This window comes from Lotus japonicus, chromosome 5 (assembly GCF_012489685.1).
Source record: "Lotus japonicus ecotype B-129 chromosome 5, LjGifu_v1.2".
NCBI classification, from domain to species: domain Eukaryota; kingdom Viridiplantae; phylum Streptophyta; class Magnoliopsida; order Fabales; family Fabaceae; genus Lotus; species Lotus japonicus.
Genome location: NC_080045.1, coordinates 66,172,897 through 66,194,779, shown reverse-complemented (window position 1 = coordinate 66,194,779; position 21,883 = coordinate 66,172,897). Strand labels below are relative to the sequence as shown.

Here is a 21,883-nt window from a genome sequence, read left to right as displayed (position 1 = left end):
ATGAGGTAATAGTTATCACTTACCACATAATGTATATTTTGGCAAAACAAAAAAGTTGTGTTTTTATTTCAACCAGCTTAAACATTTCAATGCAGTTTGAATGTGTTTTTAGTCTCTATGTCTGCAACACTTGCATCAACCGGCAACAGCTACATGTGAATGCTGTCAACGTGCATAGTTGAAGCTCAATACTGTTGAGTAATGGAATGCCCAAAAATTCAAGAAGAGCAGATTTTTAAAATATCAAACTAAATTATTTTTTTGAATTTCTGAAAATAGACATAAAAAGAGAGAACAAGGAGAAGAAATTCTTCTATCCCACGACCATTAAGCCTTCAATTGTGCCTCCACCAAATCTTCTCTTTACCATCATATCTCTCAACCATCATAAAAACTCCACCAGCAAGATTAAAAAAATGGAGATTCTAGTTGCAACTTTATCTTTTTGTAATTCATCACATTGAAATTTCCAAGTTTTTTTTTAGCTAACTCTTCTATTATGTTGACACCGGCGGCATAAACAAACATTAGCACGCACATTTAAGCAAAACGTGAGCGAAACTCTTCATTTGGTTTGAGATGAAATTTCGCTTATGTTACATACCAGTAATCCAAACACACAATAGAAACTATGTCATTAGTGTTCTAACCTATCCTCAACAACCTGTGTAGTCAGAAAGGCTCATAAGAGAAACAAAAAAAAGTACCAGTCAGAAAAAGGTGTAAAACAAAATAAAGTGCTACAGATATCAATTACTACAGTCTACAACAATGGCAATAAGTAAAAGTAACATGTTTTCACTTTTCATGGTCCACACCACCGGAAGTCATGCCTTGATGAAGCACTTTTTGTCAACAAACACAAGGCCCTTCCAAATTACAAAAGCCTTGGGACCCTTCACACTATGCTCTCTGCACCATGGCAAAACCAGAGCTTCATCAATTGCAGTACTTTTTCTTCTTCTGCAGCATCTTGCTATGCTTCTTCTTCCACTGCACATTGTCACTGATCAACCCTGAGGATGTACCCAGCTGGCTTTCCATGGAAACTGAAGATGTTAACATGGTTCAAACTAGCAGCGGTTCTTGGAACAAATGTGATTTCTCAGTTGGAAAATGGGTTTTTGATCAGTCTTACCCTCTTTATGATTCCAACTGCCCTTATCTCAGCACTGCAGTAACTTGTCAAAAGAATGGGAGGCCAGATTCTGACTATGAGAAGTGGAAGTGGAAGCCAGATAGTTGTTCCATGCCAAGGTGTTTATATCAATCTAAACTTGATCATTCTTCACATTGCTACCCTGTTGTTTTCTTAGGATTAAAATCTCTTATGCCACATGACATTGTCTCTTTTTATAAATATTCAGAGGATATCACCTATTTCATATCTATGAAGAGACAGACACAATTTTAACTTTGTAATGTCATATGAAGTTTCAACATGAGAGTATCCTGATCCGTTTTGTTGAATGCTTGCATGATCAATATTTTGTTGCTTGTTTCCTTGCTAGAACAAAAATATTCACATTACTCCCATGTTGTTTATGTATGGAAAATGATTTGTAGACACCTAGATGTGATGTGATAAGAAGAGAGAGATATAGTAAAAAATGTGGTGTATGTGAGATGTCAGTAATATTGGAGTGTTTAAAAATCAGGATTGTTTTCTTATATGCTTGTATGATCAATGTTTTGTGGCTTGGTTGCTAGCTAGACCAAAAATGTAGTTGTTAAAACTCAAAACTCAGTTGTGAAATATTTGAGCTTTATGTACTTGAAACTAGAAAGCTAAGAGAGTTATTAGTATGTAAATCAATTCCACACTTTACCATGGTTGCATCTTCTTATAAATTAGGCTTGTTGACTACACCTACAGGTTTGATGCACTGAAGTTTCTTGGTAAAATGAGAAGAAAGAGAATAATGTTGGTGGGTGATTCTATAATGAGAAACCAATGGGAATCTCTAGTTTGCTTAGTTCAAGGAGTTATTCCAACTGATAGGAAAAGGGTCACCTACAATGGTCCTTCAATGGCTTTCCATGCTATGGTAAGAAACCTTATTCTCCTTTTCCTTCTAAAAGTGATTGACTTCATATTGTTCACTTTCAGGATTTTGAGACCTCAATTGAGTTCTTCTGGGCTCCACTTCTGGTGGAACTGAAGAAAGGGACTGAAAATAAGAGAATTCTACATTTGGATTTGATTGAAGAGAATGCAAGGTATTGGAGGGGAGTTGATGTTCTTGTATTTGATTCAGCTCATTGGTGGACTCACTCTGGTCAAACGAGCTCGTAAGAAAGCTGTCTCATTCTCTAGTTTCATACTTGATGCAGGATCATTATTTTCACTCCATAATTTTATTCTCAGTAAATGATGAAATTTCTATAATCTTTTCTTTCAAGTCTTTAAGCATGTATCGATGATATCTGTTTATCAGTTTCATTACTAATGGATTCAGACTTGAATTGATTAACTACCAGGTGGGATTATTACATGGAGGGAAATAGAATCATCACAAACATGAATCCTATGGTTGCCTATGAGAAAGGACTCAGTACATGGGCAAGGTGGGTGGATCTAAATTTGGACCCTCGAAGCACCAAAGTTATTTTCAGAAGCATGTCACCTAGGCATAACAGGTACTATCTATTTTTATTGTCTAATGAAAGCAGACTGAATTTGTTAGGAATAAAATATAAAATCTTTCATGTATCTTCATCCACCAGCTTAGCTTTTGGGATAGTTGGCTCTCATGACATGGTATTAGAGCCTATGTAATCAAGTAGTCTAGAGTTCGACCATTAGTGCCTCCGTTCTTCTAATAAAAAGCTGAATTTCAGCATAGGTAAGTGGACGTGTGCATTGTCCACGCTTCAAGGCCAAATGAGCTCTTGCGTGAGGAGAACTATCCGAAATTTAATAACCAACCAATCTTGTGTCTTCACCCATCAACTTAAGCTTTTAGGACATTTGGTTCATGACATGACACTAGAGTCTCTGCGATCAAGTAATCTAGAGTTCGATCATTAGTTCCCCCTTATTCTGATAAAAGTTTAATTTCAGCACAAAGTAGGTGAGTCGGTGCACTGTCTACGCTTCAAGCCAAAATGGGCTTTTACATGAGGGAATGTGTTCGAGATGCAATATCATACCATTCGCGTGTCTTTGACTCAACAGCTTACATTTTTGGGATTGCTGGTTCATAACAGAATTATCCTTTTTTACTATATTCAGCTCCTCTGTTTTCTTATTTTTTATATGTAGGCTAAATGGCTGGAAATGCTACAACCAGAAGCATCCTATACAATTTTTCAGCCACCTACATGTTCCTGAACCATTGGTAGTTCTAAGAGGAGTACTAAAGAGAATGAGATTTCAAGTATATCTGCAAGATGTTACAACCTTGACTGCTTTCAGAAGAGATGGTCATCCATCGGTGTATAGAAAGCCAATAAGTATAGAAAAGAGTCAGAAACCAGGTACAGGACTTTCCTCTGATTGCAGCCATTGGTGTCTCCCTGGTGTGCCTGATATTTGGAATGAGATGCTGAGTGCATGGCTTTAACTATAACTAAAATGGAATGAATCCTTATGGAAAGTGTAAGCAGTGTAAAATATCTGCTTTAGATCAGGGTTTATTTTTGTTATCTTAAGCCTTTTGTGGTTGCTCCTGCAAGTAAGAACATGGTTGTTTGGGTGTCTTTCTGTTATTAATGTTATCTGATGGATAACACTTTGCTTGACTATGTTATTTTGAGTTCTATAAGCAACTAAAGTACTTTTTCTTTGTTAGTGTATGTTTGGTTCCATGTTTAGGAATTTCATAATCAATTTTCATTAACCATAATCACTTTTTAGGTGGTTATATAGATGTTTGACGATCAACTTAGAGAACCTAGAGAGAGGAGCTTCTACCGTGAACATAATCATTTTTCTCGCAAATGTAGATAAATCACTTCACTTTCAACTCACTTTTAACATAATTAATTCTATCCAAAATCAATCCTGACATGCAAATGGATCATCAGAACCACCTCAATGCCTCCTGGCTTATTTGCTTCAAAATAACAAAGTAAGAAAAAAAAGTTGAAATAGAATATTGCAAAAACACATGGACAAATTTCTTTATTTTTCTTTTGCCACAGAGTATACGCATAACAAAGACTCTGTCCTCTTTAGGTCTCTTTCCCTTTGGAGTGCTTGGCACCTATAATCATGGCTTGTTTGGTTCTCCAATAAAACATGACACCTAGACACGCATGGAAAAGGAAAATGCTAGTCAAATGATGGCAACAACCAAACAGGGGTAGGAGAATCATTTGAAAATGAACTTTTGGAGCAGTTTCAACCTCTACAAAATGATACTGCTTGATAAAAGCACCTATGCGTAGCAGAATGGGAAAGTAAGGATAAAAAGACACATACATGAAATATGCCCCCAACTACTCTTTGATTTTCAAGGTTTTGTACCAAGTATAAAATAATTGAACCAAATATTATCAAATGCGATATGATCAGAAAAGGCAAAAGCAAAACTTGGAAATAAACTTCTAATCACTTCAACAACTAATCTTTTCTAACTCACCAATCACCATTATCAAATGTTCAGCTCCTTCCTTTAAGTAAGAAGGGATGAATTATTAAAATAGTTGACTACAATTCAATCAAATAACATTCCAGTTACATCATCAGCAATGTTCTGCAATAAGCATCATGCAAAAATTCTTAAATATGGACTCAGTATCCTTCTATAATTGATTCTAAAGCAAGAATTACTTCTAGGGAGAAGCTTTTTGAGTAGCTTCTGGATGTCATACTTGACTCTGAAGAAATAGAAGTTGATCCGAACATGCTAAAAAATCCCTCAATAAACAAAAAACGCCTTTTAGCTATGAGGAAAATCTCTTCTTCAACTTGGAAAGCTCCTTAGAACTCAACCCAAAAGCCTTCTCCAAAAGCTCCTCTTTGATATCAGAACCAAAAATTGCATTTGGAATCTTCTGTGCGCCAGGGTTTTGGCTATCAAAACTGCCCAAAATAGTTGCAGGCCCATCTCCAACATTCATCTGAAAGTGCACAAGCCCTCTTGGAAACACCATGACCTCTCCTTTCTCCAACACTTTGGCAAAAACTTTGTTCTTGGTGTCAACAAATCCTGAATAAATCTTTCCCTCAAGCACAAAAGCAACCTCAGTTGCTCTTGGATGGAAGTGAGGCACATTGACACCACCAACATCAAAATCTGCTCTCACAAATGACATCCCAAGAGTGTTCAAACCTGGAAAGACATTTGAGTTCACTGCCATACCAGAAAAGCCAGTTTCCTTGAAGTTCCCTGGGAGCTTTATACCAGAGAAGGTGAAATCTTCCACTGTTGCTTTGGATGAGTTCTTGCAAGTGAAGCTTTTGTTGTCTGGTGATTTGGCTATGCAGTAATCCATAACTGGATCTGGATCAGAAGCAAAAGCAGCAATGATGAAAAACAAGAGAATTAACATGACTGCTACTTTCTTCATCTTTGTCTTGGACTCTAACTATCTGTTGTTGCAGGGGCACAATTTGCACAGAATACAAGACACGTAACACGTTTACTCAGATCTAAGATTGTATAGCTTCTAACCAGGATTGACTCTAGAGCATTTATTTGTGGAACCAAATATGCTATAAAATGGGATGAGTAGGTGGTAGAGTCAGAAGACTTTGCTTCACAAATTGTTCCATCAACTATTGAGCATTAGTATTTATAGAAGTCCATATTTCTTGGGTAAGAATTTTCTTAGGCAACTTTGCATTGGAATAAACGGAAAATTAGTTGGGTGCTCTAAATGACAGCATCCACCAACTTGTTTTTTGCACTTTAGTGAGGTTGCTGTATCTGAGAGGTGAGTTGTTTCCACTAGGATTGTTGCTTAAAGAACACCTATCTAAAGAACTCAACACTATCCACCCATTCATTTGGTCAAATATATTAGACTTCTCTATGATTAATTAAACACCTTTTCAACTTTGAAGTAATTCTTTCCAAAATTGGCTACTTTTCATCAAGTGCTTGCAACCATCAAACTTAACAAATACTCAACAATACAAACAAAAAGGAAAGAATAACGAAGCATTGTTTTTTTTTTTGTCGAAGCGAAGCATTGTTTTGAATACACATGTCTTGTGATTGGTCTAATTTTTAAAAGTTAATACGTTTTTAAAAAAGTGATCAATTTAAAAATCAGAGTGGACAAAAAAAGGTATTTAAAAAATATGAAATTGGGTTCTTTTTTTGAAATAATGTAATAAAATAAAACAATTTACCAAAAGGATATAGTTTAAAAACAATTAACCAACATGGGTCTTTGTGACGGAAAATAAATCTGTCACAAAAACTTCCGTTTGATCCGCAATTAGCGACGGAATTTCTTCCGTCACAGGCCACTTTCGTTAAACAATAGATGGAGGACTTTGTGACGGAATAAATCCCTCTCTAATATCCGTCGCCATACTCGCTTCACTTACCAGGATTTTGTGACGGATCATTTTCCGTCGTAAAACCGTGACAAGGATTTTGTGACGGATTACATACCACCGCAAACATGTGACAAGGATTTTGTGACAGAATGTATTCCGTCGCAATAGATTGGAGAAGGAATTGTGACGGATATATTCTCCGTCGCAAATGGTCTTGACGGTCTATATTCCTCTCAAACACGGTTACAAGGATTTTGTGACGAACTTATTCCGTCACAAATAATCAATTTCTCTCTTCTCCCACAACTAGCACATATTGGTAAATTGTTTTTAAACTATTATTTTTTTGGTAAATTGTTTTATTTTGCATTTGATTTGCCAAAAAAAACCCGTGTATTAGTATTTAACAACAATCCTCTAATAAAAAATATAATTAATTTTCCCCAAAGTATATGAGGAGAATGGCGAACCAGTTTAACATTGCATCATAAAATATTTGAAATTTGATGGGGCAGTACGTGTCAACCCAGAAATATTCGAGAAAATCTACAATGAATAAGTGACTGTAACATACCACTAAGTTTTGCATGCAACCCCATGCGATATGGGTTAAAGCCTGAGGTAAATGCTTATTTGAAAAAGTCTTCACTGTTTTCTCAATGAAATATTCCTTTAAATATCAATCTATATAAATTTAACTTATTTCAAGAATTAGCATGGCCACCAAGAGATTTCTCATCGTTTTTACACAAAGAATATTACAAATACAATAAGAGAAAATAACCTTCTCTAAAGTAAATCGATTATAGTTCTCGCGCTATGATGTTTATGGATTTTTGGTTCTCTCTTACTCTCTAAATTCTAACTTACATGTATAATCATCGGCTGTTTAGAGACATCAAAATCTATTTGACATCATCAAGAGTACTCTCTCCACTCCAAACCATTTTCCTCCGCAGCATTGCGCATGTGAAAATCTCTTCAGCTGTTGGTCCAAATAATACACATAATCTAAGAGCCAACGCTTACAACGATTTACCATCATTCTTGGTCTTCTCTCGTACCATTGTCTTGACAAACAGTTCCCCAGCCCTATACGAAGATCGCACCTACAAAACATGAAGATTTCACCTTTCAGTAATGGTAAAAGATAAGATATTTGTACAACTTATCAACTGAAGTTGGCCTATCGAGGAGGATGGCTAGAAGCAGACTGTTATAGCATGTTTGATTCCACAGTTTACACAAAATTCAAGGCGTGTTTACTACAAGACTTGTAGTTTCTAACCATGAGTGATTGTAGAGCATTTCACCGTGGAACCGAACATGCTATGAGGAAGATTTGCCTTTTTTGTTATTTCACTGACTATGCAGTGAAGTCATACTAGAAGAAGGGAACAGACAAATTATAATGCATTTGCCGAGAGCTTACCAGTGGCCCACTAGCTACATAACGAAAACCAATCGACTCCCCGTATTCTTTCCAGAAAGCAAACTTCTCAGGAGTAACATACTCTTTTACAGTCAAGTGCAAGGGAGTTGGCTGCAACAACACCATCTTTTAAATTAACCAACTATGAGCCACAAGAAGTTAACAACCAATATGAAAGAAAGCTTGTGTCAGATAAGCCAAACACAGTACAAATACGAATTCAATAAAACATGGTATAGCTACTTAAAATTATGAAATCATGTGAAGATTAGATTAGCTACAACAGAATCTCAGACTCCATTTCTAAGTAGGTGTGAAAAGCATCAAGGAATTTTACATTAACTTTTTTTCTCTGGACGGAATTTTACATAACTAACCTGCAAATATTGACCAAGTGTCAAAATATCCACATCTATGGCCCTCAAATCAGCCATCACTTCCTTAAGCTCATCATCGGATTCTCCAAGGCCCAGCATTATTGAAGTTTTGGTTATCATACCCTCCTTGCTATGTTTTGCATGTTTCAGAACTGACAAGCTTTGCTCATACCTGCAACCACACTACATATATGAAATAACTATTTAAAATTACTGTTCATATATTTCTTATATTCATGCCTCTATATTTCGAGTATTTTTTCCCAAATATGTATATTGCTATTAAGAAAATGTATGATGTGTGTAACCATACGCTTTTCATATACTCTTGAAGAAGCAAAGGTTGATATTATGACAAAGCAGTTGGATCAGCATCAGCAATGCACTTACCCAGCCCTGGGATCTCTAACAATTCTCTGGAGCCGTTTGACTGTCTCAACATTGTGAGCAAAAACATCTAAACCTGAGTGAACCAAAGTTTCTACAGCCGTAAGGTCACCCCGAAAATCAGAGGTTAAGCACTCCACCATGATCTCAGGTTTGAGATTCTGCACAAGCAATACAAAAGACAACAATTAAGCTCACATGTAGTTTCTATTTGCGTTGTAAGAAACAACAATTCAACAATCAAAGCACCTTCATAGCTTTGACAGTCTGAGCAAAATGGCCACTTCCTCCATCAGGTATATCATCACGATCCACGCTTGTTAGGACAATGTAATCCACACTGAAAATTGGTAATTTATATTTAACACGGAATGAGATCTAATAAAGTCTTGGGTGAACATGTTAAATCTGTGATCAATCTAGTCATTTAACTAAGAATGTGATAACCTTCTATAAATTACAAAAGTTTGCAAAAAGTTAATTACACTGACCATCAAGATGATTGCTTAAGTACATATCTGATTCTGATCATAATGCATAAGAAGCAGATTGTATATATATTTGTTTGTTGAACACTCTCTAGCACACTCTCTCTAACACACTTTCTCATATTGGTTGAAGTTCATATAAGTTCCACTAAAAGGCCTTCTACGAGAAGTCAAAACTTACTACTTTTCCGCTGAGAAACATTCATTCTAGTGTGAGACCATAAAATATAACTGTATGTAGTATTTGCACTTCAAAAGTAATTCTATCATACTATCCAAACAAAAAGAATTATTTGAAACTTACTTTTACAATATCATTCCTAAACACAAATCATTCTACCAAAATGCATCCTTCCATTATTAATTCTTTCTAACATAATTCTCCAAAAAGTCACTCTATTCAAATATAAACCAAGCAGACCCTCGCACTTCCAGTTTCATCAATCCTTCACCCAACTTACAACTAATAGTGTTGGAAAAAGTGTGTTAGCAATTGCAAAACTCGCATTAAGATAACACTCGTTAGTATAAATAGCACAAAGCAAGTACTCACTCCCAACTTGCAATGGCATTGGCAGTATTCTCCGGCTCCATCGGATCAGGAGGCGCCGGGTTTCTACTTGTCTTCACAGCGCAAAATCTACAGCCACGGGTGCAAGTATCTCCAAGAAGCATGATCGTCGCAGTCGCGATACCATCTCCACCTCCATTCCAACACTAACCATAACAATTCAAATGTCAACACAACACATTATAGTCACAATCAATTATTACTTCCATTAATACACAATTTATTTTCCTATCAAAAATCAAAACAACATGGCAATATACAGAACAATTGAATGAGACCTCTCCAATGTTGGGGCACTGAGCCTCCTCGCAAACAGTGTTGAGCTTCAAATGTGACAATGAATCCTTAATCTGCTGGAACCTTTCGCCTTGAGGAGCTTTCTGTCTCAACCATTCCGGCTTCTTCACGTTCGGGTCTCTCCCCGTGTACGGTCCAAGCCCACTCTTCTGCTGCTCCGATTCCGTCGTCGTCGTCAGCTTCGCGGAGGCGGAAGGAGGGTGGTGGAAACGGGAGCGTTTTGTTGTTGTTGTTGAGAACGGGATCGAAGGTGGGTTGAAGAGCGATTGCTGAATCATTGTTGATTACTGAGTGTGAATTCGAGAGGTTTTTGGGTTGGGTTTGGAGATTTTGTAGCAAGGAAGCGGAGAGAACAATGTTCGTTTCAAATCAATGTGCTTTTCTGGCGGTTGGTTTTTGGTGGCATTGGTTTTTCCGTCCATTTCCAGCCATGGAGAATTTTTATGTATGATTAATTAAAATTAAGTAAATATTAAGAGTTTTAAAAAGTATTACTCTATTGCATAAATATATAATCATATTTTCTATGTTATAATTAAAATTATAAAAAGATAAAGTGACATGGTAGAGAAGTGATTAGACTTGATTGAAGCAATTGAAACTAGAATATAACCGAACACAATACAATATTGGGTACCTACAATATTTAGTTAAAAAAAGCATAACTCATCACCACAAAACTAGATATAATGCTACAAATTCAAATTGCACTTAAGAATGCTTCCAAGTCTCCTCCACCTATGATCCTAACTTCAACACTTTTTCTTTATCTGGTGGAGATAATTTAAGGTTATGGTAGATGTGCTAACTCTACTTACTCAAGCAAACATTTTTACTTGCTAGACATGGCTGCTTGCCACTCGTAGGCCTTCCTTATATAGGGAGCTTCGAACTGTTGTGATGCTATCTAAACTCGAGCCCGACAGTGGATGATGGTGACGGCGAGTCTGAGGAAATAAGGAAGCGTTGAGGAGGTGGGTAGTGGTAGAGATAGGAACGGATGGAGAAAGAGAATGAAAAAAGACAAAAAAGTGGGAAAAAAGACCTTACTATATGAACTGTTTCTTGTCTGCCAGGGCATTCCAACAAAAGTTGTTATCTATAGCTAAGTTCAAGAAATATGAAATAATTTCATCTATAAACCAAAGAATTAGTAAACACTTTACAATCCTTTCAAGTTTCAACTGCAATAATTCAAAAACCCACAGTTCTCAGACCACCGTCGAACAAAAACCTCATATAACATGCCAGGAAATTCACAGGGGCATGCCCGAAAACTCAGTTGTTTGCGAATTTGAGAAACTGCAATTTTAAAATCGCATGGTGCAGTCAGGTCCTGACATAGTAATCGAATGAGATATTTAGTTCATAAGAAAGACTATACAAAAAATAAAACTGGAGTATCAAAATTTTGTTAAGATGTAATTACAACCTAAGGAGCACTAGATCATATGAACAATTAAGGACTACATTTTTCTTTTTCTATTCCTTTAACCCTTTCTTTGGGCTTCTATCTTTTGGTATTGCAGATAACATATACAGAGTCAGAAAGAATGGACATAATCACAAGTGCCAATCATCAGGGGCATGAATTGTATAAGCATCTTTCCACCAGATTTCAACTTCATAGAACCATATTCAACTCGGAAAGATCATCCATTGGTATGTCGAGGCCAACCGCATCAGTATCTTGTAAACCATCCTCATCAAAGTTCAACCAAGATTCCAGGTCTTGGGGCCCATTAAGTTCATTAGCTACACCAAGTTCTATTGGGTCTAATTCATGCAAGTTTGTAAGGTCCACGGGTTCCTTGGTTTCAATGGACAAATCTTTAGTATCATGAGACAAAGACCCATCTTTACTGTTTCTGTTGCCACCACTGGAAATCAATGCACTAGAGCCAGAAGCCAATTGATGCTCAGAGTCGGTATTTTCCATCAACTTGCTAAGAGATCCATTTCCAGAAGTAGATAGCTGAGCTGTTTTTGGTTTGGCCTTTGCTTTTGTTCTACGCTGGCCTTTTGTAACAGAGCTTCTTCCACAAGTGTCTTTGCCCCTCCCTCTTTCATTCCTTTTTCTCTTTGCTCCACCCATGAAAGAATTACCAAGAGTTGATTCAGATCTCAAAGAAGCACTAGCACCCACATCATCAAGCAGCACTTCCCTTTTCTTTCCTCTGTTTACTATTGGTCCAGTCCTGGCAAAATCCTGCTGGGAGGGATGGCCCAGATTTCCCAACACATCCTGCTCCCTACAAGGAAACAAACCTGCAAGAACCAAGGCTCAAATTTATGATGCAATAAGAAACATAACGGATCTATCCCTGGAATTAAATGGAGTATAGAAACTACGAAAATGCCTCAGGAAACTGTTTCATGATAAACATGAGGCCTCTGCCCAAATTATTTAAAACGGGAAACACAGTTAGAGCAGGAAACCTGATCCGGCAGACTGCCGAGAATTTTGTGTGAGTGGTGAATTAACAGCAGCAACTGAGCCAGCACCGTTGTCACGAGCAGGAGCAGCAAATAGGACATCTTTAAGGGCAGGCTCCAAAAAGCAACTTTTCCCTGTTTCCTCAAATTTCCGGCATCTAGCAAGAGTTCTCTTCATGAAAGCCAAAGCAACTGGCCTTGAGACCTTAGAAAGTCCAAATCTTGCAGCCGCGCTTCCACGAGTGGCCTATCAATATAACAGAGGGTCATTTTCACAGTGCAAATCAGTAACCTTAATCTTTCATGATCAAAGCACTGTCACAGCATATTACTGAAAATAAAAATTTTAAGCACATCCCAGATGCTAGGCACAAAAATACTCTAAACTTCACAATCAAATATTACATTTCAATGAAAACAAATTCACAAACAAATTCATTGAACAAGTAACTGGAAATCAGCATAAATAAGAAGCACTAATAATTACCAGCTTCTTCTTGTAAGCCAACTCAACTAGTTTGTCCATAGCCACTTGCTCAAGGGCTCTGCAAGTTATAGCATATATTAGCTTTACTGAGGGTCAGCATATAGATACATAACATGCAGACTACTTTTTGAACAATTTATCAACATCAAAAGCAAAAACGACTAATGAAACAAGATAGATTATATGTAATTAAATATTGTACCGTTGTTCTATTTCCCTGCTTTCTTCTACTGCCTGAATAAGTTTCATTAAATATTCTCTCTTTTTAGTGACCTGCATAATTGATCAAATATGGACAACTATCACGTGACAAATTTAAAAAAAAAAATTCAAGCAGATCCTTCCCTCACTATCTTATATTTTGGCATATACATCAAACATAAAAGAAAAGAATCAAAACCTGTTGGAAGAGTCCCTTCTGTAATTGAATAATATCTTGATCAATAGATTCGCAATCTCCATCAGCAAGATCAGGCTGTTACAAGATAATCATAAGGAGATCAGTTAGTAATAGAAGCATTGAATAGAAAACGAACATAAAAAGAAACATTCAAAACTCAGTAATCTCTTTAAACAAAATGATCATCTGCAAGCACTAACATATAAAGATCATGCCCTGTGCCAAGGAGTCAAGTACCAGACATCCCAAAGAAAGTTGGGTTGAAGTACATGAATAGTAAATCCCTAGCACTCGCTCAAAAGTCATTTGGGTTTGAACCATAGACAACTTTACAGTGCTCAATTTCATTATATTTTGAAGAATGGGGAGAGCAAATGATAAAACTTCTAATCGTGCATCGGAGGCAATAAAGTCATGCCAAGCACCAGTTACACTAATTCCCAAATGCTGAAGTTGTTAGGTGGAGCCGCACAAATAGTTCATATTTCTAGTACTCCAATTTCATGTGTGGTGTATGCATGTATAGAAGAGAAACAAAGAAAAAAGAGAGGTAAGACAGTGGCTGAAACCTACAGAAAACCTCCCATTTGAAGTATGAAGAATGTTTTCTTTCTTATAGTTTCAAAAAGTTAGAAGTTTACCACTGGTTCTGGGTATATGCCGACACTCTGTAGCTCCAGTAAGAGTTTATCCTCCATACTCATTTGCTCAAAATGGCAATTGAGAGATGATGAACACAAAGTTTTAGGCATACCCATTAATCCACCACTACCATTTGCAGATAACATGGCCAACCTTTCAGTTTCTGGATACAATGGTCCTTGATCCACTTGCAAAAAGTCATCAAGTTCTTGATCATGGATGTTTGTGCCACTAGTAAAGGTAGCATTACCACTACAAGAAACCTTGTCAGAGTTGAATGCATATTCAGACCTGTGGCCAGATTGGTTCTCAACATCCTGAGAGAAGCAAGCCACCGGAGGAGAATCATCTCTTTCACACATAAAAGACATATTTCCATCCCCAACAGTTTCTTCATCAGTTTGATCATCAATTATCAGAGCTGTCAATACTCTTTGGTACAGTGGTGCAACTTTGTTTCCTTCTAAATCCATTTGTCGGCATAAAAATCTACGATCCTGATGTTGATCAACCATGTCAACCATTGAGGATATCCCTTCTGAACCAGTTTGATTTAAAATGCTTCTTCCTGTTTCTATCACAAGAGGACTTTGTGACAGAAGGTTGTCCGTATGCAGAACTCCATCCTGAGACACAGAATTTAAATGAAATACATATCTTAAAAACAAAGACTGATAATAATATTTCAACTCATGTCTCCTATTTCAAAACTTAATTTATGCTCCTCAGTTTTTCCAGGTAGCATGATGAATCTAATCATGGCATGCAATACATTAAATAACAAATGGACCAGAGCCTAGAATTTAGCCTCTGTGTGTGTGTGTGTGTGAGTGAGAGAGAGAGAGAGAGAGAGATATTTCATTAAGCATGCTCTAGAAAAGGTATTAGAGCAATGAGATGCACCTTATTGGTTAATCTAAATGGTGCAAAAGAATAGAAGAATCAACATGAGATAATCCTGATTCCTGACACAATAGGAAGCTTATTTTATTTTTAGTTGAGAACTTCTAGATAGGGTATGCTTTGGAGGTGGATTATGTAATCAGGATTATGTAATCAACATGATAGATGCCTCAACTAGATGGAAAGTCAAAGCCAGATAGAAGCCAAAAGAAAGAAATGTGCTGACCAAAATATTCCTTAAAAATTCTTCAAAGTAGAATATTGATCATCAGTTACAAGGTGTCAAATTTGCAAAATAATGCAAATAAGAATTTAGTTTCTTAGGCATTACCTTTGCATCACGTCCAAGGCAAAGCATTTGAGACAAACACCTTTGATCAACCTCTGCTTTTTTAACCTATGCAAAGAATAACAAAAAAGGAGGAGGGGGAAGCAGTGCTTCCATTCAGTGCCATTTAGATTTCAGAAAAACAAATATAGTCAAAGCACCCACCAGCTGCTTCAAGTAGTCTATGTCCTCCAAGTTGACAGGAGCAAAATTAGGTTCCAGTTTCTTCCAAAATGAACTTGAGCAGCCAATATCTTCCAAAGCCCAAAGAAATATATAAATTTAAGTTTATGAATAAACATAAGCGAACCCAAACACACACACAACCCCAACAGTTAACGCTGCAAAAGCACAAGCCGTGTTTGAGTTAAGTTACATACAGCTGGCATTGCTAGCAAAGTTAGCAGCATCTAACAGTTCTTCACGGTCATTATCTGACTCTCCTGGCAATTCAAAAGGACTTAGTATATTATTACATCAAAAATACTTTGCAATGAAAATTTATAATAGCATTGTATTTTCTAAAACTAGTCCTTAATCATGGAAGGTTAAAAAAAATTCTTAGATAAACTTCCCTGTATTACAAAATTTAACTTGACATCAATTACAACAAAACAAAAGTTCAAAGTGAATAAGTACAGGCATACAGTCACATAAATCTTGTACACAGACCCAGAAATACTATCGAGGAACTAAATTTGATAAAAATAAGAAATGCCCTTAGAAACAGAGTAAGACTATAGAAGAAAACGAAAGCAATGCAGGGCTACGGAAGTTAGGATTTAATATATTCCTTTTTCAAAAATTAAAGATAGAAATTAGACAAATGAAGGCTCTTATGGGATATGTACTGGTTCGCAAGCAAAATAACGAGGAGCCAAAACGCAGTATTGAGGTTTACATTACTGCGTACAGATAGATAAAAACAGATAAATATACAAACTCTTATCGTATTAAATTAACTAATATGATAAACGGCACAACTTTTTTGATGCAATAAGTAGTTACTCAAACATATAGATATACCTGCAATGTCTGGGGATCTGCTAGTTAGAGCAATAGCTTTCCTACCCCGTGATCTCTTCAAAGGAGGACGCCTTGATTTACTAAATCATAGAAAGAAAGAAAAATTATTACCGATTTTATTCTTCTGTGGAAAGGATCTTTTTTTCTACATTACCAGAGAGAGAGAGAGAGGATTATACCTTCCATTCTCTTCAGAAGCAGGATTCATATTTCTAATTGGTTTTGTCAAGGTTGAAATCTCTAACTTCTCTATCATGGATGAGATGCCAGCCTTCAAAACTGAAGAGCCCCTACCCCTTCCATGTTTACGCAGACCATCTCCTATCTCTTCGTTGCTGGGCTTTTTTTTCTTTTTCATCACTAACAAGGACGAACTTATATTATGAGAATAATTTATGGCTTTTGCATCAACTTCACTACTTTCCAACCCTTTCTCCTTTAATGTACTTTCACCATTTTGTCCAGCACCGGACTCTTCACTTTCAGATAATCTACTCGGGGGTGAAACATTCTCATGCTTCACTCTACCTACTTGAATGTTGTTGATAGCCCCCTTGGAAATAAGTGATCCACTAGTTGTGTTAGAAGCCATGCTAGTACCAACATCAGAAGGGGGACAGCTTTCAAATGACATATGCATCTCATCACAGTTTAAGGCAGGAGAGACCACATTGGCTCTTCGAGTGCGAGAAATTTTGTTGGGTCTCTGCCCAACCCATTGGGCCATAGGTGATAAAGATGATTCCACAGGCAAAGGTCGCTTAGGATTAGTAGTCCCACGTACCGCATGAGTATTGTTCACGCTTGAAGGTTGTTCCCAGGCTTCAGGTGTTTCAGAAGAACGAGATACAGATGAATTTCCAGCTATAAAATGGCCAGTTTGAGGCGCCCTTGAGGGTTTGTTTTTTGTCAATGTATAAATACCACCAGTATGATTGTTGTCACAACTGTTAAGCCTAAAAGAAAAAAATAAGAAAAGATTAATAGTAAACTCACAATACAGTGTTATATCAAAGGATATCCTGATCTGAGAGAACATAATGTTGCAAGCATTTTATTCTTTTTTGTTATAGCCGAATGTATATTTTAAGATCATAACAACCTTACGTAGCATTAGTAAATCATAGAAATACAAACTGAAGGATCAAATGTTTCAAAGGAGAATGCAAGATGATGAGAACATAACCAATAACTAGGCTGGTTATGTTTGACTTGTTATGCATTGACACGTTTCACAACTCATTTTTACAGCTACTCAGATCACTGCCAAGACCTTATGATTTGTAGCCAATTCTAGACATCAGAAATGAAAGCATTTCATGAACTTGTATTACCTCAAACCTTGGGCATCAGAAGGATGCAGAACGGACTCATTAGCTAGTTTTAGACGCATAACTCTTTTCAGCTCTCCTTCAGCATCAATCGATCTGGCAAAAACATTGCCCATGGAACGTTTCCTTTTCATTTTCCTATCCCATGTTTCTCCACCTGCAGGTAACCTTCGAACTTTCTCTTCGACAATATCACAACCTTTGCCACTATCGTTGATGTTGTCTCTATCCTTTCTATTACTCTGACCTCCGTTCTAGTGTTTATCAACAAAATATATAGAGTAAATATAAATGTCAAAGTAAATAAAGTAGTTCTAAGGCAGAAAGATATGTATCTATTAAGGAAACCAAGGAACGTAGTATAGTCAGTGTCCAAGATAAACGCCAAAGCAATAATTAGTTATATGGTCTTTACATAAGTGCTGGACTTCAGTGAGTTACAGTAGCAATCCAAATTAGTTTTAAGTTGAGTTCTTCCTGATACTTACAGCAAACCTATTGACGGTGGAAGTAGAATTAAAAATAACAGTATATCTGCTATTGTTTCTGAAGCAGAGAATCTCTCACTTCTTGATAGTAACTACTCTGTTTATGTCCCTTTATAGTCTTGTTGTATGTGCTTTAAATACTTGCTGTTGGCCAGTCCAATAGTCTCTTTGAGGGACATGATTCCCTATACATGTTTCCCCTTTCTTCCCTAATTGTATCTTTTTTCCTAAATAGCAATAATTGAAATTTTTCAAATTATAAAGATATCCAGTAGACCATCCTCAACCACAACCGTGAAATTCAGCCTGTATTAAAATTCACCCACACGTATCTTTAAAATTCACCCACAACAGTTGCAACATGAATTCTTCTAGTTTTCCATTCAGGTCAATTGGCATAGGACTGAGCCTTTTAAGTCAACAGAGAAGCACGTGAAATCAAGATGAAATATAGTTGCACCCGAATCAAGAGAAGATGTAATGTCATGCTATCCCTTGCCGAAAAATTATTTCGATACACTAGAGATTCTATTCTACTGTTCAGTGCAACGGGAATTGTATCCTCCTAGGATTTATAATAAAAAAATGCAATAATAAGTAACTAACACGTCACAGAACCACAGCTTTACTATAGGAAATGCAATGATGAATTAAAAATGCCAGCTACAAACCCGTAGCTCAGAAGCTGATGTCTGGGTGCACTTATTCAGAATGACATTCTTAGGCCGGTCCTCTAGTCTCTGATTCACGAGCTCTGAAGGGCCCCAATGAGTCTGACTTCCCAATTTGGTAGAGTGTGACCCACCCAGCTTTTCATTCGGCAACAACTCGTTCTGAAGTTGCTTCTTTGAGTTTATAGTCTCCCAACACTTGTTCAACTTGTGTAAAGATTCATCCAACCTTTTCGATCTACATCTGTGAAGAATTTTAAAATTTCAGAACAGAATGACTACTCAAGTGACTTTAAATAAATGAGTTAAGTGATTAATTTTTAAGAGTTCTGGACAATTTAGTCATCAATTTAATTCTAAAAACGGAATAATAGATTAAAATGATAGGCATTCAAATGTGTTATCTGCAAAAACAAGCTCTCAGTTGCACTTGCACACTAGTTTTTATTCAAAATTATACGAAATGAGAAGTGAGATTACATTGGTATCAGTGTTATCAAATCGCGATCGCAGACCATTGCGGTGAGCCAAAAATCCGCTATTTCGGCCGCTATTTAGCGGCGAATAGTGGGAATAGCGCGCTAGTGGGCAATAGCGGCGTCGCAATTAGCCAAAAATCCGCTACGCTATAACGGCGTAGCGCCGCTATTTGATAACACTGATTGGTATGCTTTGATGAAAGAATTAATGGCATCGCATGAAGTTTCTCAAACTACCTAGCCCTGGCAGCAGCCTCCTGTAAGCTTGCTTTGAATCGTTTCAGTTCCTCCGGAGCCACTGGAAGGGGAGACTTCAGATTAGCAGTTCCAAAAGCATAATCTTCAAGGGTGTTTCCAAAAGAGATCCTTAGGACCCGTCTTAACTCACCTGACCCAGTATACTTTTGATCTCCCATGGTTATTGGATCTAACACTAGAGAGTTAGCTTCTGAAGCCGAATCTCCAGAAGATGGAGAATTTCCCCGCAACGGAATAGCACCAGGCACACGTGTCTGCCCCTCATTACCCTCACGGAAGCTTGCAGACCTGTCCAAAGCGCCATTCGTCAAATTCCTTTTCTGCCCATTTGAAAAGGTGCCCTTGAAAGGCAGTTTCTCCGGCCTAGCCGCGCTTAAATCAAATCTATTGTTTCCCGCCATAAGTCAACGTTAAATAAACCACGACATATGTAGAGTATCTGCAAACCATGAACAAGCATGAATAATAAGATACTTGGAATGTATCTACAATAAGTCAATAACCACGCACTAAAATTAACAAATACAATCTAATAAAAACTCAACAGGTATGACGACGAAAGCATGTACAGCCCAACGAAGTGACTGAATGGCCAATGCTATATACAGCATACACTACCAACATGATTGAAAATTTCAACAACCCTTTCTGAAACTCAAACTAGTTTTATTCATTACAAAAAATGTACAGAGGCTGGAAAACCAGAATTGCAGTGGTTTTAACATACCAAACACAAAAAGGGGATAAACTAAAATTTCAGCATGAGTGTCAGCGTAGTTCATCGGCACAGAAATAAAACATTAGTGAAGTAGAATTGCATCACTGAATAAAACGCACATTGCCTGAAAACGAAAGAAGCTATTGACAGTGGAGCTACAAGAACAGCTTGATGTTTGAACCCTGGAGCTTAAAGATGAGATGACGACGCAGAACGATAACAGAATTCACCTGAAAAAACAAACAGCAAACAAGGAAGCAATAAATTTCAGCAGCCTCAGAATCCAAATGCGATTACAAATTGAAAATTCTAGGGTTCAAGAAAACGCAAAATCCACACCGTTCACGACGAAAGAAACAAGAATTGAATGATGAGAGAATGGGGAAGTGAGGGGAAGAGTACCTGCATTGACCAGAGGACTGAGCAGGAGATGGAAATGTAGAGAGAGAACACCGCAATTCCAAGCGGCGACGCCGTGGAGAGGAGAGAGAGAGGGTCCCGCGGCGCAGAAATTGTAGAGAGGGAGAGGAAAAGGGGAAGAAATAGATTCATGAAATCAGAGGCTTTTATCCGATATTGGGAAATGTAGTCATGGTCAACTCCAACGTTGACAAATCCTCCTGGACTCAGATTCTATATGTTGGTGGGCCAAATCTATTGCACTTTTTTTACAAAAAAAATACTTGATGGGAAAGGATGAAGTTCTTATATCATGTAGAATTGAATTAGAAGATCTTGGAGGATCGGTTTCAATCCATACATTATCATGAAAATCAAAAGTAAGATTGTCAACTAGATCAGCCGCCGGCCCGCGCGCAATAGCGGTCCTTCTGCGGTGGTTCACGCTGCAGTAGCGGAAAGGAGGCAAGGAAGATTTACCGTTTGCGATCCGCACGTCCAAATATGTGTTGCGAGGAAGACTCATGCTCTGTAATTCGTGGAGTGGTGAACAACCGGTTTCAGCTTCGATATTGGAAAACCTGAGCTCGAGTGAGTTATGCGAAAAGCAATGAAGTGAAAATGCATCGCGAGAGATTAAGTGAGTCGTCATCTTCAGTTGCACCTTGCAGAGTTCTTACAACTATCAATCAGACGATACAAGATACAGAAGCATGATTCTTATATATAAACATGTCGCGAACTTTTGAAATTTGAAATTTACCAATCGAGACAATGAGTGGAGCACCTGTCACCGCCTCGTGTGATGACTTTATTCAACCTAGTTCTTTACAGGGGTGAAAGTCAACGTTAGTAAAAACAAAACAGAAGATTCTTCCGACAAGTGAGCAATGTCATTTTGAAAAATGAAAAGTAAAAGAAAATAACTCGATCTAAATGGAAATACATGACACTGTGGAATACATGTCATGCAGTTCTCACATCATCCATAATTACAGTAGCAGATACAATATTGATTTTTAATACATGCACTATCATCAATCTCAAAAATTAGTTTGCCAAAGATGGAGTTCTCACATCATGCATAATTAAACTATAAGATCTTGGGAATCAATTTCAGTCCATAAATTATCATGAAAATCAAAAGTTAAATTAACAACGAAATCAGTCTTCGTATTAGTAGTCCTTTTGCAGTGGTTCACACGGTAGTGACGTTAAGGAAGATTAACAATCCGCAATCAACATGTCTAGTATGCACATGTATTTCCTTGTGTAATCTTACACAAGGCTGGTTTGACCCACTTTGGT

General features: G+C 37.2%; 4 protein-coding genes across 5 annotated transcripts; 1 reads left to right on the top strand and 3 right to left on the bottom strand.

Moving 5' to 3' along the window:
• Window positions 1–896: 896 nt before the first annotated feature.
• LOC130717535 (protein trichome birefringence-like 36) lies at window positions 897–3,793 on the top strand. Its single transcript, XM_057567780.1, has 5 exons — window positions 897–1,257; window positions 1,877–2,048; window positions 2,111–2,292; window positions 2,482–2,640; window positions 3,266–3,793. Exons 1-5 carry the CDS (start codon window positions 920–922, stop codon window positions 3,564–3,566), a joined length of 1,152 nt encoding a protein of 383 aa, XP_057423763.1. The 5' UTR covers window positions 897–919; the 3' UTR covers window positions 3,567–3,793.
• A 692-nt stretch (window positions 3,794–4,485) lies between these two features.
• LOC130717536 (germin-like protein subfamily 3 member 2) lies at window positions 4,486–5,864 on the bottom strand. The gene has a single exon (XM_057567782.1). It carries the CDS (start codon window positions 5,515–5,517, stop codon window positions 4,891–4,893), a length of 627 nt encoding a protein of 208 aa, XP_057423765.1. The 5' UTR covers window positions 5,518–5,864; the 3' UTR covers window positions 4,486–4,890.
• Window positions 5,865–7,124: 1,260 nt separating this feature from the next.
• LOC130716854 (lipoyl synthase, chloroplastic) lies at window positions 7,125–10,446 on the bottom strand. Its single transcript, XM_057566871.1, has 7 exons — window positions 9,991–10,446; window positions 9,695–9,858; window positions 8,903–8,993; window positions 8,657–8,814; window positions 8,267–8,438; window positions 7,890–8,000; window positions 7,125–7,566 (listed from the first exon to the last, which is right to left on the bottom strand). Exons 1-7 carry the CDS (start codon window positions 10,285–10,287, stop codon window positions 7,483–7,485), a joined length of 1,077 nt encoding a protein of 358 aa, XP_057422854.1. The 5' UTR covers window positions 10,288–10,446; the 3' UTR covers window positions 7,125–7,482.
• A 944-nt stretch (window positions 10,447–11,390) lies between these two features.
• On the bottom strand, window positions 11,391–20,877 carry LOC130716853 (uncharacterized). 2 transcript variants are annotated; one of them, XM_057566870.1, is made up of 17 exons: window positions 20,579–20,877; window positions 20,296–20,406; window positions 19,589–19,897; window positions 19,438–19,498; window positions 18,722–18,965; window positions 17,566–17,816; window positions 16,411–17,187; window positions 16,232–16,311; window positions 15,586–15,648; window positions 15,371–15,459; window positions 15,209–15,274; window positions 13,974–14,600; window positions 13,333–13,407; window positions 13,135–13,205; window positions 12,933–12,990; window positions 12,449–12,692; window positions 11,391–12,277 (listed from the first exon to the last, which is right to left on the bottom strand). In XM_057566870.1, exons 3-17 carry the CDS (start codon window positions 19,857–19,859, stop codon window positions 11,634–11,636), a joined length of 3,621 nt encoding a protein of 1,206 aa, XP_057422853.1. In that variant the 5' UTR covers window positions 19,860–19,897; window positions 20,296–20,406; window positions 20,579–20,877; the 3' UTR covers window positions 11,391–11,633. The 2 variants fall into 2 exon arrangements, with proteins under 2 accessions (XP_057422853.1, XP_057422851.1); XM_057566868.1 differs by having other exon boundaries at window positions 19,438–19,897.
• Between the last annotated feature and the right edge of the window lie 1,006 nt (window positions 20,878–21,883).

Coding starts and splice junctions, on each gene's coding strand:
- LOC130717536 (XM_057567782.1), bottom strand. CDS start 5,517: ATGAAGAAAGTAGCAGTCATGTTAATTCTCTTGTTTTTCATCATTGCT.
- LOC130717535 (XM_057567780.1), top strand. CDS start 920: ATGGCAAAACCAGAGCTTCATCAATTGCAGTACTTTTTCTTCTTCTGC. Junction 1,258..1,876: donor GATAGTTGTTCCATGCCAAG/GTGTTTATATCA, acceptor CTACACCTACAG/GTTTGATGCACTGAAGTTTC. Junction 2,049..2,110: donor CAATGGCTTTCCATGCTATG/GTAAGAAACCTT, acceptor GTTCACTTTCAG/GATTTTGAGACCTCAATTGA.
- LOC130716853 (XM_057566868.1), bottom strand. CDS start 19,859: ATGGCGGGAAACAATAGATTTGATTTAAGCGCGGCTAGGCCGGAGAAA. Junction 17,817..18,721: donor CATCAGCTTCTGAGCTACGG/GTTTGTAGCTGG, acceptor GATAAACACTAG/AACGGAGGTCAGAGTAATAG. Junction 12,278..12,448: donor TCGGCAGTCTGCCGGATCAG/GTTTCCTGCTCT, acceptor TGGTTCTTGCAG/GTTTGTTTCCTTGTAGGGAG.
- LOC130716854 (XM_057566871.1), bottom strand. CDS start 10,287: ATGATTCAGCAATCGCTCTTCAACCCACCTTCGATCCCGTTCTCAACA. Junction 9,859..9,990: donor AGTGCCCCAACATTGGAGAG/GTCTCATTCAAT, acceptor TGTTATGGTTAG/TGTTGGAATGGAGGTGGAGA. Junction 7,567..7,889: donor ATGTAGCTAGTGGGCCACTG/GTAAGCTCTCGG, acceptor CATGTTTTGTAG/GTGCGATCTTCGTATAGGGC.